General features: G+C 41.7%; 1 protein-coding gene across 4 annotated transcripts; it reads right to left on the bottom strand.

Moving 5' to 3' along the window:
• Nucleotides 1-2,078: 2,078 nt before the first annotated feature.
• On the bottom strand, nucleotides 2,079-17,636 carry NFIL3 (nuclear factor, interleukin 3 regulated). 4 transcript variants are annotated; one of them, XM_074932122.1, is made up of 2 exons: nucleotides 17,406-17,636; nucleotides 2,079-6,098 (listed from the first exon to the last, which is right to left on the bottom strand). In XM_074932122.1, exon 2 carries the CDS (start codon nucleotides 5,907-5,909, stop codon nucleotides 4,533-4,535), a length of 1,377 nt encoding a protein of 458 aa, XP_074788223.1. In that variant the 5' UTR covers nucleotides 5,910-6,098; nucleotides 17,406-17,636; the 3' UTR covers nucleotides 2,079-4,532. The 4 variants fall into 4 exon arrangements, with proteins under 4 accessions (XP_074788223.1, XP_074788222.1, XP_074788225.1 ...); XM_074932121.1 differs by lacking the exon at nucleotides 17,406-17,636 and adding an exon at nucleotides 16,644-16,850; XM_074932124.1 differs by lacking the exon at nucleotides 17,406-17,636 and adding an exon at nucleotides 8,981-9,001.
• Between the last annotated feature and the right edge of the window lie 1,721 nt (nucleotides 17,637-19,357).

Below are 19,357 nucleotides of genomic sequence, written 5' to 3'. Positions count from 1 at the left end.
TAAAAAGCATAGATGATTCCTGTTATTTTTTGGAGTTCTAAAACCAAATGTCTTCTGAGGCTTTCTCTTTTGAGCAAATAAGCATTAAGTCTCCACTTTGAGTTTCTGCTCATAATTCAGGGAGTCCTTTTAGAGCTGCCATTAAATAAACAGTACTTGAATATCTGGCTGCCTTCTCTTTTGTATGTGAGCAAGTTCCCTATAACTCCAGTGATAGGAATAAAGTGAGTCATATATCATTGTTGTGTCACAAGGAAGTTAGCCTTTAGGGATAGGAAAAGCAGTAGGAGTCTGTGCCATGAGTGAACTGTAAAGATTATGTCTTAGCAATGTTACTTATCTTGAGTAAGTCTGCTTCATTAAGGAAAATAGAATCTGACACTGAGCTAAAAGCCTTAGGATTTGGCCTAGTATTTTTAACTTTTTAATTTGGCACTGTAATAGAACAATATGTGCTACTCATTCTTATGCAATAAATACCAAAAATTGTTTTGCTGTATTCTGGTAGTTACCAAGCTCGTATTGTGCAATGAACTGTAAAAGTATTTTTAAAACAATATGGTGTTAATAAAGGCCTTATTTTTTAAAATCAATATGGTGTTAATTGGATTCTCTCTGAGTTTTCTGCTAAATTCATTGTACATTGCCTATTTTCAACTGCGTATTTATGTACTAGCAAGTAAAAAAGGGTTTCGGTAGTATTTTAATAAAACTTCACAAATGTGTTTATGCTGTAATTTTACATATCTGTTAAGTTCTACAGAAAATAAATGTTTTTTAGTCTCATAAACTGCTCACATGGACATAAGGGCCATAATGAAAACATTCAAAATAAGAGAAGATAAACAAGGAATTGACAACTGTCTCCTATTCATGAAAAAGGGGATATTTGGCTATATAGAATATTAATAAAATTTGAATATATCCCATACAATATCTTAAATTTTACTGAAGGCAGAAAGTTGAGGGGGTTCAAAAAATCATAATGTATGGGCTCGGTATATATATGGGCATATCCATATTCAATCTTTGTACCTACCAAAACATAGGTGTTTATAGAACATGTGGTTATATTACTGTGTTTATACGTAATTAAGTTAGGCAGATTTAACAGAGAACCTGATAGTCATACTTCACAGTGTTGATTAGCCACCAGTCTATGTCACTAGGAAAAAAAGTATCTCGCTAATCAACAGTTATTTGCCATGGACTTTTTTTAAAACTTTCCATGAAGCCCTTCATACTAACAATTACCACCATACTAATGACTATCACAGGTAAGGCTCAGGACTAGCCAAACTAATCTAGCATGGTAATTCCCGTGTTCCCATGAAAAATGACAATTTATATAGATAAGTATCTGGAGTTCCCTGTATCTGTATGGGATCTTCCTTAACATTTTCATTTGAAGGCACATTCTAACAGTCATTACTTTCTAGTCATCCATGTTCCTTCACATGAGCAAGACTGAACTTTCAGCATGTTTTAAGTTGTTTTGTCAGTTAACCACTGAGCTTACATGTTACACCAGTTTATATTCACTTAGGTAAAGCCCATTTTGCACTCCATCTCCAGTGGTGAGACTAGACCAGCCAAGGATATTCTTTTCATAGAGGCTGATTCTATTTTTTACAGTGCAGAGGAAGGCAGACTAGAAGGGCACAGCTATGCAATTCCCCAGCTCCTCCAGTCATATGCATACGTCACAATGTACCAGCTGAAAGTTGCAGCAGGGGAGCAGAGTTCCACTGTGTTCTCTCCCTCGCCCCAGTCAGCGTGACTCTCCATCTTTCCCAGTGCCATGTTCTAAAGGAAAGCAGGCTAAAGATGGGTGAGGGTCTCCGGGTGAGGAGGCCATCTACTCCACATTGACTGCAGTTGACCAGTTGAGTTTCATCTGGCCAGTTTGCAACTGTAGCCAAGAACGAGGCTTAGTATGTACCACCCACATGCATTTACATCTGTGGAAGATACCCCAAATACTAGCTGTAGAAATAGTAACTTCAGCACAAGTGCAGCTAATACCTCTGTGTTAAACTAGGACGAGGAAAAAAATAGAAAATCATGTTGTAATTAGATCTGGTTTTGAACAAAAGACAAATTATTTATTTCTTTCTTCAAATGAAGCATAACACTAAGGTATAAAGGGAGTATAAATAACATCTGATTGTGCTCCTAAGCTCCATGCTATTACTTTCTTGCAATGACATCCTTCAACAAATTAACTACATCATTACTGTTAAGTATTAATTGCACAAAACAGATACACAAAATATATAATGAGCTAGAAAGAGGACAACATTCTTCCATTATGACAAACAACTGTAACAAGAAATGGAAAAAAACCCAATAGATCTAGGCTTACACAGATGGCAACACTGAGAGTTTTAAGTCCTCTCCTTGAACACATTACATGTGATAAATAATATGCAAAATATTTAAAGAATTTTATTGTTGCTTACAGAAGATACTTAGCAAGCAAAGAGACAGTAGCAATCACTGCCTCGTGTCTCATATCCCCATCATTCAATGCAAATGTTTACATTTCATGCAATAATCCTGAGCTTATTTTCAGTAACATTGAAATGTCATCTATATTAATTACCAAATACATACAGAGCCCAGCTATGGGGTCTATTGTATTATTAAGGCATTAAAAAAGAATAACAGTTTATTAACTCTGAATGCCACAAATACAGCACAGCAGTTAGAAGGCTCAAAAAAGCTCAGAAAGTACCAGTGATTTCTGTGCCAAGGTCCTCCCAGAACATGACTGTGAATCATCAGCTCCTGAAAAGGTACAGAATCAAATCCTGGCCTTGCTGACATCAGGGAGTTTTGCCATTGCCTTGACTGCTGGACCAAGCTTCAGAGCTACCAGGAGTGACTCAGACTCCTCTTCATATCCCCAAAAAATTGACAAAACATCCTCTAACTCAAGTCAAGTATGAATTTAAAAAACAATACCTACATATTGTTTTCTGAATTAGTATTTTAAGTCTATGGAAAGGTTCCATTCATTATATATACATTATGGCAAGTAATAAGAAGCTTTTTAAGAAAAAGCTTATTTGTTAGTCTGATTTATTAGTATGTTAAAAGAAGGGGGAAGTATTGTGAAAAGAACTTCTGCCATGTCTATGCTCTACTTATAAATTATTTTTAATTTTAAAATGAAAGACTTTGGTAAGCCAGACCAAGGATATGTGATGCAATTCTAGTCTCCATGGTTCAATGGCTCTTCTCAAAGACAAAGACCACTGTAGCCCTGTCCAGTCATCAGGTGAAGAACTTGCAATCCACATAAATTCTAAGGGGCTAGCAGTATCTGGATTGTGCAGTTCTTCACATAGTCTCTATTTTACATTTCAGAACTTCTTGCAAAATGCCCTGCAGTGAACCAGGGTATTCCAGTTCAGTTAACTAAGCCATTGAAACCAAGGCCAAATTGGTGGTAAGACTTACTTCATACTTAAAATTGCATTATGTCCCACACTGGGAACTAAAATAGCAGATGATCTCCTCTAACTCTGCTCCTACTATTGCCTGCCCCTTATGTAGATATTTGCCTAGTTGAACTCAGTTTACAGATCCAGTAGCCTTATCCTTCATCTACAGGTGGTCCACGGTCTGCCGTGGAAAGAACCATGGTATGCAAGAGGGACAATGCAGCCCTTGTGCAAGCTTCTTTCCATGCCTGCACCCCTTACACACACAAGCCACCCCTTGAGAAAGATGGTGTGTTGTCCAATTCTGCCACTGCAAGGCTCTGAAAACTTTGCAGATGCACAAATCCAACTTAACTAATTTTATCTAAAACACCAAGTTATAATATTGAAAAAATGGTTTGCCACAATAAACCATTCAGGAAACTCATTACTGTCTCATTTGAGATAGAAGGAGAAAAAAGGTTGTTGTAGTTACTGGGTTAGAATTTGCATGGTTTTTGGTTAACTTCTACTAATAAATAAGTTAAAGAAGGCTAAGGCTATAAATTGGTACTGTTTCATTTATAAATATTAATTTTATTTCTATTCTCTTCTAAAAAAGGTCTTAAGGAAAAAGGCGGCCAGAAGGATTACATATGTTGTAAATTGTAATTTGGTTGTTAGGCTGTAAAAACCAAACACCTAAGTGAAGTTGAGCACAGTGTAAGAAAAAGCCAGGTTTTAGTTAACAACTTATTTACAAGTTCATAAAATCAACTGAACTGGAGTAGATGTTCTGTGTTTGTCACCAATGTTTTATTGTAACTGGTAACTTGCACGCTTTATAGTAGAAGAACAAAAAGAAAATAAAGTTCACTATATACAGCCTTTGTACAGGCTACTTGACTATACACAAGGCATAGTGATCATAACACAACCTAGTCTTCATAATAATTTGTGCACAAAAAGACACCAATCAGACATCATGTGAACATTACAGTGAAATGACATCACAAGTCCAGTGAAAATTCAGCATAATACAAAACATATTGATCTACTGCAAATGACATCCTTTAAAACGATAAGCCTTTATTCAGTAGTAACTTAACCAGAGTCTGATGCAGAGATTTGTTGTGTAGTTATAAGTCTTTTAAGCGAAGCAACCTCTGCAGATAAGTTTGCTATGCCCTGCTTTAAATACAGGTTCTCTGACTCAGCGACATTGTAGAGATGGTCTTTTATTTCAGCAACTCCAGTTTTGCAACCACTCTGAATTTTTACATTGAGTTCCTTCTGATGCCAGAGTTCTGGTTTAAGTGACCAGTCTTGGATGTTAGTCACTTGAACCGAGAAAGGAGTGTGAGAAGAATGCACCAAGTTTTGTGCACCATGCTTTTCAAGCTCAAAATGTCTTTTTGAGGACATGTCAATGGGTGATGACAATTTCTGTGTTGCATCATAGTCATTATCCATTGCTTCCACTTTAACTTGCATGGCTTTGGCTTTAATTCGAAGCTTGTGAGGCAAAGCTGAAGAATTCACTTCTGGAACTTTAACTGTTGCATGAACATTTTTATGTTCAACTGGGGAATGGATTGGACCCTTAGGAACCTGTTGTTCATCTTCTCCATCAGATGACTTTCCAACTACACCATCATCAGTTTCTGATGTTCTGGGTGAATTACTGGAGGACCTATTAACTTGCAAGAGAGGAGGAGAATGTGAGTACACGTTAAAGGTAGCTCCCATGTAGTTTGGATATATGGATGTTTTATATGAGCCTCTGTCATCTCTTGGCTCTCTCTCTAATTCCATGGGCTCCTGTTTAATAATCTGGAACTTATTTTCAGGACTTCTGCAGTTGCTTTGTATACGACTTGGTTGAGTATGCTCTACGGATGATATTTCAGACACATCAGACATTGAGCTTTGAGGAGAATGTTTAATGACAGAAATACAACTGCTACCAACTATAGACGGTTCATGTTCATCTACAAATGAGTTAATATTTGATTTGGAACTCTGATAGTCTTGGAAATACACAGTTGTGGAGCTACTGAGTTTCTGTATCTCTTGGGCATAGGCTGCAGAACTAATTAAACCAAACTTTAGCTTCAGTGAAAGCAGCTCTGCCTTCAAAGTGGCATTCTCCTCTCCCAGTGCAATTAGTTTGTTCTCTAAGACAAGATCATTCAGTCGGCGCTTTTCACGAGATCTTTTGGCAGCTTCATTATTTTTCCGCCTTTTCTCCCAATACATAGCATCTTTCTTTTCATCTGGAATGAATTCTCGCTTTCTCCGGCAAGCTGAAGATTTGCTTTTTCCACTATTTGCTTCAGTAAGTAGTATATCTTCATTTGTAGACAATTCTTCAGGCACTTCTGCTAAAGTAGACTTAAGTACCATGATTTTGTCCACATTGCTACTTGTGTCAACAGGTCCGTGTTCCTTTTTAAGGGTCTGCATTTTTCTCAGCTGCATCAGAAACACTTTGTAGTAGATCTACAATGAGCAACAGAGCAAGCTATTTCCCCAATACTTCTCACTCCACAATTTGTTAAATACAGTAATTTTAAATCCACACACATTCTTCCTTTTCTTTCATATTCTCAGACAGAAGTGTCTAGAACCAATATTCTTGGCAGAGGCAATGGAAATCTTCTTAAAAACCTGTAATAAATAGAGAATTTGATTACTATTTAGGAACTGCTGGTTCAGGACATGCAAAAGTAGCTTTTGATAAAAAGCTTAGACTAGCATTTGGTTCATTAAACCTGCTGTAATATGAAGACAGCTCAACACTGAAACAACTGATATTCTAAGCTTTATGATACCTATGTAGCAGATTTGCTTCCAAAACAAATACAATATGATCCAAGGAAAAATCCATAAAACAATATTTGAGTTTTGATCCTACAGTAATGTCATCACAGAACTTTCCATGATATCACTGATCAACCTAAGCCTCCAACATTCAACACTGTAGGACACCAGGCATGTTGATGAGCAGCACAGGAAAGTATTTTGTTCTTCCACATTGAAGGATCTCTCCCAAAACCAGCTGTGGTGTGTGACTTAAAAATGCTATATATTTGGGTCCTTCATGGATTAAAAATAACACAAGCTGATTTGAAGAAGCTGGAGTGATTTGTATTGTCTTAAAATAACACCACTATCAATTAAATCTATTAAAGATTTAATTATTGGTTTTGCATCCTATAAATCTATATACATACATATATACATACACACAAATGTTTATATATATACACATTTGGAATTTTAAAATGCCTTTGTGATCAATCATATCAATTCAAACTAGCAAATGCACACACATAATTTGGGTGAATACCTAACAAAAAATTATTGGCAAGAAATGTATTATATATTTTTTTCTTTTCTCTTACAAAGAACGTTTTAAAATCAATATTGAAAAATAAATCAGAGAAATAACATTTAATTAATAATTTACATTTGAAAAGTAGTCATTGCATCAAAGTAAATTTTAATACTATTGAGGCATGTGAACCTTCGAAAAACAGTGTTTGCATTAAAGTGGAAGTTTAGCTCTAAAAGCTTTACCATTAACAAAGGAAAACTAGCTTAACCTTTAGCTTCAGACATTTTAATCACTAAAGTTGAATTTAACATTTAAAGTAGCCTTTGTTTTATTTAGTCCCTCTTAATGAAAAAATACTTAATTCTCACAAGATCATTTGGTCTTGATCTGAGATATAGCTTCTCAACATCTCACTTCCCACAGTCAGTCATGTCCCTGGTAAAATAAATGTAGTATGCCAAGTGCTTTTATAGAACTATCAAGTCAGAAATTATTCTTGTCTGTATATATAAAAAAATAAAAAATAAATCAGCCACTTCAGATTAATGTCACTATTTATTGGGAATGTTTTTACAGTACTAATGAAACTCATTTTAACATTATCAGTTGGGAAAGTTATAATTAATGAATTACATTCTGCCAGTTTCTCTTGTCTTTTCCAGAAGGCAAAGAGGAGTGAGTGATGTAATAACAATTAAGCAGGGTCATAAAGACTCAGGTTTCAAGCTGGGTTCTGTTCCATCAAACCATGCCAACTCTTCTGTCATGAAAAATTAACACATTTAATAGAACAGCTAAGTGGAATTTCCTAAAATCCGTGGTTAATTACTGACATATAACTATCTGTCTTCGATAATACAGCCTTAATGGAAAATAGACTTAGAAGCCAGCCACACCAAAGACGGCATCTAACATTTCAATGCAAAAGCAGCACCACAAATTGCCATGTTTTAAAGGAGAAATGTATCTCTAATATACAAGCAATTACATAGCTAGATCCTGATCCAAAATTCAAACTGGAGTCAAAGTTAGGTAAAATATAAGCTGGATCAGGTTTAAAATAAGTCCCACAACAAAGCAATCTGTTTTTTCAAACATTCAGTATAATCTGATTTGCTGAAGAAGCTGTATAGTCATTCTGTCCATTTCACTGCTACACGTAATCATTTAACATGCATACCATTTTAAATCTAGTGCAATGCAATACATAAAAAACCCCACCATCATTGTTGAGCACACAGACTTTAACATTTTTTAAAAAGGATAAGGCCACCTGAATTTTTGTGGCATTTGTAGAATATCCAGTCTCTGTAACATGACTTTACATTAAAAGCAGAAAAATACTGAGATTTCATTTCGTTATCCTGTAGCAATTGGGAACACAGAGATATTGATCTCTAATTGTCTTGATATACTTCAATCACTGTGTTCATTTGTTATCGTTAACAGCGTTTGCGTTTGTGAGGAAATGCATACACAGCAGGAAGCAGTGTAACATGTACTGAATACCTATGAAATCACTTGTCTCTTAGTATGCATCTTGCCAACTCTCACTGAAGTCAAAAGGATTCAAAACAACTTTTGTAAAATTTCAGGGCTTTACCAATAGAGGTCTTACTGAATTTAACAGGACTTGAGACCTACACTCAAAGCCAAATAAAAATACTTAATTCTCTTAGAAAAGTGATACTAATATGCATACAGCATTATTTTCTATGTATTTACCTGCCATATACCCAGGAATATTTACACTTACTTGAAACAGTATCGACAGCAAGCAATTACTTATAAACACAGAATTTGTGCATATTTTAGAAGAATGAAACTATACCTACACAGATTTAGCACAACTTTTTTCCCTCTTATATTCCAATCTTCCATTTCCACATGATACAGAAGCAGTACATTTAGTCTTGAACAAGACTGTTTGGGAAAAGAACTGCAACACTATGTCTACCTGTATGGTCTTCAGCCCAAAGTGATCCCACTTTGGTATTTGTCCAACACTGTGATCAAGGAAAAATACTAATAATTATAATAGTAATACTAATAACATTAATAATAGTAATAAGCAGCAAAAAGTTGTTGGAGTTTTTTTCCCTAAATTAATGTAGACTAGTGGCATAGTTCATCAGTATGACTGTCTATGCATCAGTAAAAACTCAACTGCATGTCTAAGCATAATCTCCTGCAGCCTAACACTAGCACTGACCTGCAGTTAACAACCCAACAACCTGCAGAGTTCATGTCCCTTGTTCCATGGGACTTTTGCAGTTTGGGCCATTCCAGTGTACAATCACTGGTAACTCCTGTTTTGGCCAGTCTCCCTTCTGTACACATGGTTCCTGGCACAAAAAGACAGAACGTAAGTAGCATGCAAGTCTACAGCAAATATTGTGAATCAAAACGACCATGGTTTTGCATGAAGTATTCAACTCTACTCTCTGCCAGAGTCCATCAGCAGAGCTGTCAAGACAGATGTATAATCCATTGACATAGTCTTACTGGTTTGCTATTTATGTAGTCAGTTCTAATGTCATTACTTTAGTGAACTAAGGAAACAGCAATAAATCTTTAGCTCTTTCAACATCTTCCTTGAGTACTTTTATCATGGTAACTGGAATTGCTGCTTTACAAACATGAGTCAAAGCCCTTGTTTATTAATACTTCTCCATGTGGATCAGCCCAGTGCTGAGTCTGTAAACAAATTAAATTCCATCTGATGATAATGGCAAAATGCCTTCAATGAAAGCAGACATTTCACTTCACTTGCATTTTATAATTCCACTGGAAAACATCAGTATTTACACATAAATTAATGAACTGTAATGATTCCTCTGACTATATTTCAAATTCCAATATTTTCCCTTATGATTAATTTTTCAATTGCTTTATCACTCCCTCATAAAGTGTTATAAAACCAACATTTAATACTGCCTTACATTAGTCACCGTTAATTTTTTTTTTTGGTTGGTTGATGTTAATGGCATTGAGTGCCAATTCAACAATGTAATAACACTCGACCCTATTAACTTAATTACAGACCTAGTCTTGCTCCCGCAGTAATTTTGCCATTGGCTTCAATAGAAGCAGGATACAAGCCCAGATCTAAGTATTAATGAGACTGTTGTATAGAACTCAAGCTATTGAAACAAGAAATTATGTATGCAGAAATCATGAAAAGTTAATTTATCCATGGACTTCAAAAAATACTTAAGTGGTCTGTCAAAATAGCACATTAAGGATCTGAACCTGGGGATTTGTGTATTCATACAGTAGCAACTGAAGTGTTTCAAAAGGTTGAAGGACAGGGTCACAATCTTTCCTCTCTCCTCTGTGTTATATAATTACGTAAGTCATACCTGAATTCACGTGGCCTCCCAATGTATGTATGATTCCCCACAGAGTAACTGCATATTGTTTGTATTTAGCAAACTAATTCATGCTAACTCCAAGCATAATTTTTCAAACATATCCTAGAATGAGATAACTAATTGTTTAGTTCTATTGCTCTAGTATTTTGATAGTAATTCTATGAAACTAAATGAAAACCCATTTCTAGCAGTTGGATGCTCAATCACAATTCTTTTGTTTCACCATGCATCCAACAGATTTCTCACTCAGTCCTTCAAAAATGGAATAATAGCTAAGTATAACTTCTTGTTTTCAAAATAACCATGCCTCTATCACCACCACCTGCAAACTGCAGGAAAACAATAAAAGCTCATATTGATATGTGTCCGTGCATATTTTTAGTTTTTGTTGTCCATATTTTGCATAGGTATCATTAACTATATTACTGCTATCATTCTGTCACAAGCTATTTTGAAAAATCTGTCTACATACCTGAAGAGTTGGTGTAGAACCTGCTCATAGATACCAAAACGACAAGTTCACATTCCAAACTTTTAAAAACTGAAGAATATAGTCTGTACTTTATCTTCAAAGTATTTTAAAAACAATTGCTATCTGTCTCAAGACTTTTATGAGGTACAGAAAAAATATCATCCTCGTTGCACATGCAGGACAGGAGGCTGAGTTTAAGCTTTGGTGAATACACAGCCTACCTAAACACTGCCGAAATACTTTGGAGCCACTCTACCTCTACTGCTTTTCACAGACAAAAATTATGCCATGGAATTCTGCAACTCTCGGGTCTATCGTAATTCAGAAATCCTTTCAAACAGAGGACGTGGCCCCATTCCAACCTTCACTGCAATTCTTCAACATACTTTTTCTTGCCTTTTATCTAGCACAGTTAGTAAAATTATGTTCCTGTTGCAGAAAAGCTTTAATGCTGGCTCTGCTGTAAGAGAGATATTATCCCTAGGATAGATTTGCAGGGAAGAGGGTCTAGGCAATGTCGAGCAAATGAAGTTCAAACTTTCAGAAAAAAAACCTAGGTGACTGCATTTTATGCGATGATGGACAGGTTATCCACAGCCACAAAGGGAAAAGGCATTTGCAATATAAATGTTACCGCCACTTACTGCCATTATATAGTTGCTTTCATAGAGAACCTGAATCCATTACAACAGCATCGAGCAATGGAGAACTATTGATCCTGTACACAGTTCCCTTTTCTTACAACTTCATGGGCATCTTAACTGCTTACGGTTTCAGGATCAACGTGTAATTGGGTCAGTGGAACACTGATGATGATAGCTTTGTACAAGATGACCCATTTTTGCTAAAATGTCGGTCATCTTATTGAAAGAAAAAATGGGAGATGTCTATACAATATAGCCAATTGGGAACATAAAAAAATATAATTTCTTATGACACTTTTCAATCAAATATAAAAAAACTAAATAAGATCATCATGAAACTTGGAACATTACTGCAGCTTCATATTACCCATCTTTAAGCTGTACCCAGAAAGTTGGTGTCGCATGTAATTTTTACAAAAGGCTTTCATTGTTAGGAACATTACTTAAGTTACTGTTTATCTTAATAACTACAAATTAACTCATTAAAGTACAGCCTGCTTCCTAAAGGTAAATTACACAAATTATGCAAATAAAATTATTTGGAGAGCACGAAACACTATGTTAAAGGTAGCTGTTGCTCAAAAGGATCAGTCAAAGTTGAGAGGTGCAAATTTGACCTATATTTTCTTCCATTTACTTAGGAAGACAGTATGATTCTATCAGATCTGTTTGACTTTTCCAAAAACAACCTATTTACTGCTCTGATTCAAGAAAGGGGAAACAAAATCTAGGAATGTTACTCAAAGGGCCAGGAAAAACTTTAAAACTGAGAAGTAAAGGAAATGTATATATAACTTACATAAATATTTCATTACATATATGTATATGTAGTATGTGTATATAAATCATGCCATTTTAAATATTGCACACTTGTCTGTATTTTTAATAAAACCCCAACAGAAACGATAGTTACTGAAGTTACAGTACTATGATAGTAGGCTTCTCTTTATTTCAATAGCTACTTGACAGCAGAAAAAACTAGACTGCAAGAAAGCTATAACTTAATAGTAACAATGTTCTGGAAATACGATCTCAGCTTTCCCCTAGTTAAGAACCATAAAGAAAACCCAGAATCAAATGTTAATTATTCTGACAACAAATGGCTATTATTGAACTGTGTTCTTAAAATGCCAAGCATGGACCAGACCTTCAGCTGACCTAAATTTATATAGCACTATTTAAAGGCAGCAGAATTATGTCAATTAATCCCAGCTGATGCTCTAAACATGCATCTTGTTACATAACAGCTGAAGTACAAATACATAAAACAAACACAGGCCTGTAAAATGTTGGTATCTACCACTCAGTGCAAGCAGAACAGAGAGATATCTTTACCACTCCTGATTCTGTGAGAAGGTGCGGGCAGGAAGGCCACTGCCCACGCTGAGCAACATTTTCTTTACTGGGTTGCGTTCCACTCATAAGAGGAGGTCTTGCAGCAATGGCACCTATACTGCTAATGGCTGTGCAGCCACCTCTGTGGCAAAAACTGATTATTCAAATGCTTCAAGATGGACTGAAAATTACACCACGATGGAGCTGCACAAGAAAGGGGGAAAAATATCTGTCTTAAATAAGGCATTCTTTCTGATAGGTATATCTGTGTAATAGCTGTCACCAGACTCAGTCTCACAGTATGCTAATTTGGACATGGATCCGTTCAACACTTGAATCAGGAAAAAAACAGGACATCTAAGGCAGTCTTAACAGTAATTCATTTCAGATCTACTTTTTAATATAAATTTTAAAGAATGTTGCTTGTATGTCATGCTTAGCATCAGTATTAGACAGTTACATATACTTTGTTTTTTTAAAAAAATTTTGAAAAATTATTTTCAAACACTGTAAAATACTGTAACATGGAAATCAAAGGTCATTTTCTTTTAGAATGGACTGCAGGAATTGGCCATCTATTTGCATTTTTTTTCTATTACATATCCTAAGCACATTTATATCTCATAACTGACTGTAATGATCATGGCAAGGTCACCTAGAAGAGTCAATTAAGCTGATGAGTCAGATACATTGCTTAACAGTGTGTAATAAGACTCAAACAGAGGATTTTATTGTTCATATTATTGCATCATAGTGATGTTATAACAGCAGCAAAATTGCTGTCTGGAAAAAACTATTGCATAAGGATAGTTTGCATAACTATTTGTTAGTAAGTCAATTTAAAATGAGCTAAAGGTTTATTTTATTTATGAGTTTTATTTCAAGATAAAGGATTGAAAAAAGCAGCATGGTACTGATATCTTTCACAGACTCTATTTAGACATTATTGCATAAGAAAGAATATCTGTATGTTCTACAAATTTCAGCCAAATCATGGCAAATACTGTTCTTTCTTAGGAAGAGATAAGCTGTGAGGAGGTCATCTAAGTTCATATTGCTCATGAGAAGACTTAGATTTTTGACACCTTTCAGATCAGTTCCTTTGAAAAAAAAAAAAAAAAGAAAAAACTAACACAGCAGAAACACGAGGCTTTGGAGTAAAATCCAGGAAGCTGGATATTTTAAAAGCTAGTTAAGAGTCCTTTGGAGAATAAGATGAGTTAAAAATATGAAGTAAATAAAAATGGAAAGTAGTAGCAGATCATTCTGAAGAGTGTTAGTACTTCAACAGTCAAAGACATCTGTAACATAAGAAGTTTTATAACAGTAACTGTTAGTGCCAATGATAGTAAGGATCTTTCTTCAGTAATCCTTGAACTTGCTGGTTTAAATCAGGTTTCTGGTGCAAAACTTGAATCCTTATTCATTCAAGTTTCCCCATCAAAGTCAACATTTTGACTGAATAAGGACTGTACAAGTGATGCACGTAGCAATATTTTAAACGAGGCTCTGGACTGGATTACTGAGGAGGGCAAAGATGACTCAAGGTAGGCTACGTACACAGGAGCAAACACAATGAAACTGAGTGCAATCATTCAAGTTACAAGGGGGAAAAAAAAAAAAAGGGTTGTTTTTAACACAACAGTAACTCCAAGACAGCTTCACAATCAAAGCCGTACCTGACCCCAACAATCAAGTAGCAGAACAGTTTATGCCCATGACCAAGAATATCACTCTTTTAAAATATTTTGCTGCTACTACCTATGGCAGGTATACCAAACATAAAGACGGTGGCTGCAGTACTCAATCTGGATTTTAGAGGTCTTGGTCACAGGCACAGTGATGTTGGTTTTGTCTACTTAGAGGACCATCTTGGTCACACACAAAAATTATGTCTTGATCTTGAAAGTCAAGTCATCACCAGCAACTTTCAAGATATGCTTCCATCGACGACATAGCACAAGGCTGACCCCAGAGTACGGGACGTCCAGCCACGGTTTTTGCCACTGCAACGCCGAAGTGACTTGGCAAAATAACAGAATTGGGCGATGGCCGGGTTTTTTGTTGTTGTTGTTGTTATTGCTCGTTACGTAAAGAGAAAGCCGAAAATACTCGGGTCGCCGGAGTCGGGGGTGTGCTAGGCTCGCTCATGCCTACCTGCGCGCCGTACCCCTCCCGCGGGGCGGGGAGGCAGGCGGCAGCACGAAGGGGGGGGGGGGGGGGGGGGGGGAGCCTTTGTCTGGCGCTCCCTGCCTGCAGGCGACGGCGGGACAAGGCGGGGGGAGACCAGCGGCGGGGAGGTAACGCTCCGCGGGGCGCGGTGCGGGGCCGAGCTGCGGGGAGGCGACCGCCTCCCCGCAGCTCGGCCCCGCACCGCGCCCGCCACAAAGGCCGCCCGGCCCGGCGTCCCCCTACGTGACCGGCGGCTCATGGCGCCCGGCCCGTTCCTCCCTCAGCACGGCCCCGCGCTATCAGCCCGCCGCGCCCCCCCACCCGTCCGCCGCCGCCCCAGCCCAGAACAAAGGGCTGAGGGGGAGCGCCAGCGCCCCCCAGTCCTCGCTCGCCCGCCGCCGCGCGGCCGCCGCGCCCCAACGGCCACCAACGGCCACCAACGGCCGCTGGGGGGACCGCGACCCCCGCGCGCGGCGCAAGCCCGAGGGGAAGATGGCGCGGGATCGGGCCCCGCGTACCGGCTCCGCTCCCCGCCGCCTCTGTCACACTGACCTACTTGCGGTGCTGGCGGCTGCCCCCGGGGCACGGCGCCGCTGCCCCCCGGGGGCCGGCGGCACCTGGCCCCCCGCGGCCGCCAGCGCACGGGCGGGACGGCTCTACCTCAGGCGCGGCCGAATGCCTCCTAAATGCCCGCCTCTCTTAAACGTTTTGGTTTTTTGGTTTTGGGGTGTTTTTTTCGAAGAAACGGCAAGTGAAAGCCCGTACCGGAGAGATGTCTCAGCGTCTGGGCGAAACGCCTTCCTAAAAATACAGCCTTATCAAAACCTCTCTGAAGGCGTGGAGTTAAAAATCCGAGCAAATGGCCTCGAACGTCTACACGCACAGCTCTGGAGAAAAGACCAGAAATAGCACATGAAGCCACAATTGCTAAAATGCGATAGGGCTAAATATAGACCAACACAAATCTCGTTTTAAGGCACCCGGCACGCAGCCGGCGAGCGCGCCTTGCCTCCCCACTTACCCAGTTGTCTACTTCCCTTATTAAACGCACTTCAGCAAAATCTGTTACAGCTACGGATTTGGTTGGGTTTTGGGTTGTTTTTTTTTTTTTTTTTTTCAGGGCGAGATTGTCCTAGTTTCTTTGTAGGGAGATTATAAAATCGCATAATTATCTCCCTCTTTCCAGCCCGGCTGCCAGCAAATTCTGTGGTTACATAATGCAACATTTCCAGGAACTATTATGCGATCGGTCCCGCAGCGCCTGAAAAACAGCGACAAAAGTGACGAAAAGGGATGAGGCAAGCGCAGCCCCGCACGGCGCGGGGACAGAGGCCGGGCCGCTGCCATTAATGCCGCTCGCCCGCGGGCAACATCCCCCCGCGCAGCCCGGAAAGGCGGGGGGGTGGGGAAGGGGGGTCTCGCCGGCAGCCTCCGGCGGCACGCAACTCCCGGTGAATGTGGAGCCGAGGCGCGGTTGGCGCTCGGGACGCGGCCCTCCGCCCCGCACGGCGCCCGCCGCCGCAGCCCGCTCTCCGCCGGCACATTACACAACGCGGCGGCTCCGGCGCCGCTGCCCCGGGGAGAAGCGGGGGGTAGGGCGGCACGCAAGGAACAAGCGCCCCCCACCCCCCCAGCGAGGGAGGCCTTCGGCGGGCACCTCCCGGGCTGCCGCCCGCGCCGCCACCCCTCCGCCGAGCCGCCCGGCAGCGCGCAGAGCCGGCCCGCCCGGCGGACCCCTCCCCGCCCAGCGGCAGCCGGAGCCGGCCTGGCTCGCGTTATGTAACAGCCGCCCCCAGCCGAGGCGCGGCGCGGCGGGCGCCGCAGCCCGGGCGGACACCTTATAACTTTACACCCGCGCTCCGCTCCGCGCCTTCCTACCTGCAGCACACCGCGGGCCACCAAGCAACCCCCGCTCCGCGCCGGGCCGCGGGCGAGGCGAGGCGGACGATGGTGCGATGCCGCGATGCCGTGCCGCGCCGCGCCGTGCAGGCAGCAGCGGAGCGGCTGGGCGGGAGCGTGCGGCGGCGCGGAGGGATGTGTGTTAGTAGGTCAGGGCTGCGCGGCGCGGGGCTCATAGCCCGCATGCCAGCCGCGCCGCGCCGTGACGGGCGGCGACACCGCCCCAATCGGCGCCGGGCGCTGCCGCAGGACGACCAATGGGAGCGGCCGGGGGCGGGGCGGGGCGGGGCGCGGGGCGGCGTGTGGTACAGTAGGTCTGTGTGCTGGCGATTGCATAACCGCCGGCGGGGCGGGGGGCGGCGCGGGGGGGCGGCGGGGAGCGGCGCGGGGGGCGCCGGCACTTACGTAACCGCCGCGGCGCCGCGCGGCAGCGCGCAGGGGGGCGCTCGTCCCGCGCTCGCCTCCGCAGGGGCGCAGCGCCGCGGCACCGCGCCCCCTCCCCGGCAACGGTGGCGGCTGCGCGGGGGCTCGCAGCAGGGACGGAGCGCCGCCGCCCGCGCTGCCGGGGGAAGCGGAGCGCGGCGGCGCTCTGGCAGCCGTACCGCTGCCGGGGTGCGTGGCGTCACCGGACTGCGTGTGTCTGTATGGCGTGTAAAAATCAAGCCCTCAGCCCCGGCAGGAGCGTCGTCGTCGCGGAGCAAATAGCGCAAGACCCGGGAGCCGTGCTCCTGAGGCACGTACCTGCCACCTTAGCCACGCGTACGGGTAGTCCGCCCGTGGGTCGCGCTTCGGCCTTGGCTCGCGGAAGACGGTCGTAATAATCGTAAAAGGCAGAAGAAAAATAAAAGGACGGAAGGAGCCCTCTACGCCGCGGGGAAGTTCGTACCGCGGGCTGCAACGCTTGCCTTGCGCATCACGGCCGCCGCTTGCCTTCACTGATCGTCAAGGGTGAAGGATTTTGACAGTATTTCTTCCGCCGACTTCATCTCTGCCCTCATCCCTGACGCGGCAGCGCTGAGATGCAGCTCAGGAGCCGGGACACTGTTTGGAGAAACTCGCCCACGCTGGCTCTCGCCCTCTCGGGGCGATGCCCTCCGGCGCCGAGGGCGCTGCCTGCAGTCCCACCTCTCCGCACCTTCAAGCCTTACTTCTCTCCGCAGAGCATTACGGAGAGCGGAGATTCAATAAGAGAGCCCGGTGCTCGTTTGGCCCTTGTTTAACCTCCGTTTTAGAAAACGGCACGTGGCCAGCAAGAAATCCAATTGCCATCTCAATGTGTTTGCGGGTACACGTTTGATTAAATGTGTGATATGTACCTTCCTCATTTTTTTCCTCTCAGAAGGTTTGTGACGCCCTCTCCTTTCACAAGTAGAATTTATGAGGACGACAGAAAATTTTATTAAACCCTAGTTCCAGAACACAAGTGATTCCTGATTTCATTCTGTTAAACACTCTTACCAAAATAGCACAGTCCGCAGTAACATAGCCCTGTTATATTACTACATCATCCCATATTTATATGTCAACATAGATAGCCCTCTGGAGCAAAGTGAACCTAACAGCAAGTTCAGACACCAGAAGAGTTCACTGAATACTGTGTGTCTCAGCCCTTGATCTTCTATCACACGTACTCGTACCACTCCTCCAGTAAATCTAAGTGCCTTGAATTCACTTGTCTATATCTTCCCAGGCTATTTATTACGCAAGCCTAATAACCTTTACTCACATTGATTTTCCCCGCTTCCCTCCCTCTTTCTAGTGTCTAGGATATGGAGCCTTGTTAATGGTAACAGACTGCGGAACCCACCATGACTAGAAAGGGGACTCAAAAGCCGCCCAAGTCTGAGTGATTGCCCCTCCATCCAAGGGGTGCCCAGTCACCTTTTTTGCCATGCCTCCACTTGCCAGTGGATGCACATACATACAAAGACAGTCGGCACGCTACTGGAAATGTCAAGTGTGAGCTCAAGCAATGAGTTTGAAGACCTGCTTGCTCATAAATACTGGTGGTGGTCTACTTAAGGTTTTAGGCACAGTGGAGAACCTCTGTGAGAAGACTTGTGCAGCACATGTCATGTCTCACACTATGTTGTCGCAGCATAAACCTGGCTGGCAAACACACACCATGCAGCTGCTCGCTCACTTTCCCACATCCCGGGGAATGAAGGAGAGAATTGAGGGGTAAGGGTAAGGAGACCTGTAAGTTGAGGTAAAAGCAATTCAATAACTGAAATAAAATAAAATTAAAATAACGATGATGATGATAATAATAATAATAATAGAAAATAGAAATGAGTAATGCACAATGTGATTGCTCACCACCCATTGACTGATGCACAGCCTGTTGTCAGCTAGTGATCCCAGAGAAGAGAGAAGCCTGAAACACAATCCTGGAAGTGAGAGTGAGCTTCCCAATAGCCCTCATCTATATACTGAGCATGATGTTAGATGATACAGAGCATTCCATTGGTCAATTTTATTCCATTCCTTTGGCTGTGCCTCTCCCAGCTTCTTGTGTACCTGTGGACCAGCAGGACATGGGAAGTTGAAAAGTCCTTGATTTCTTAGCAACAACTAAAAGCATCAGTCAGCATTCTTCTTATATCAAATCCCATACTCAATGCAAAACACAATACTTTTCTAGCTACTAAGAAAGGGGGGAAAAAAATTAGCTCTATCCTAGCTGAAAACAG

Source organism: Athene noctua, chromosome Z (genome assembly GCF_965140245.1).
Source record: "Athene noctua chromosome Z, bAthNoc1.hap1.1, whole genome shotgun sequence".
NCBI lineage: Eukaryota > Metazoa > Chordata > Aves > Strigiformes > Strigidae > Athene > Athene noctua.
This window is presented reverse-complemented; position numbering and strand designations above follow the sequence as displayed.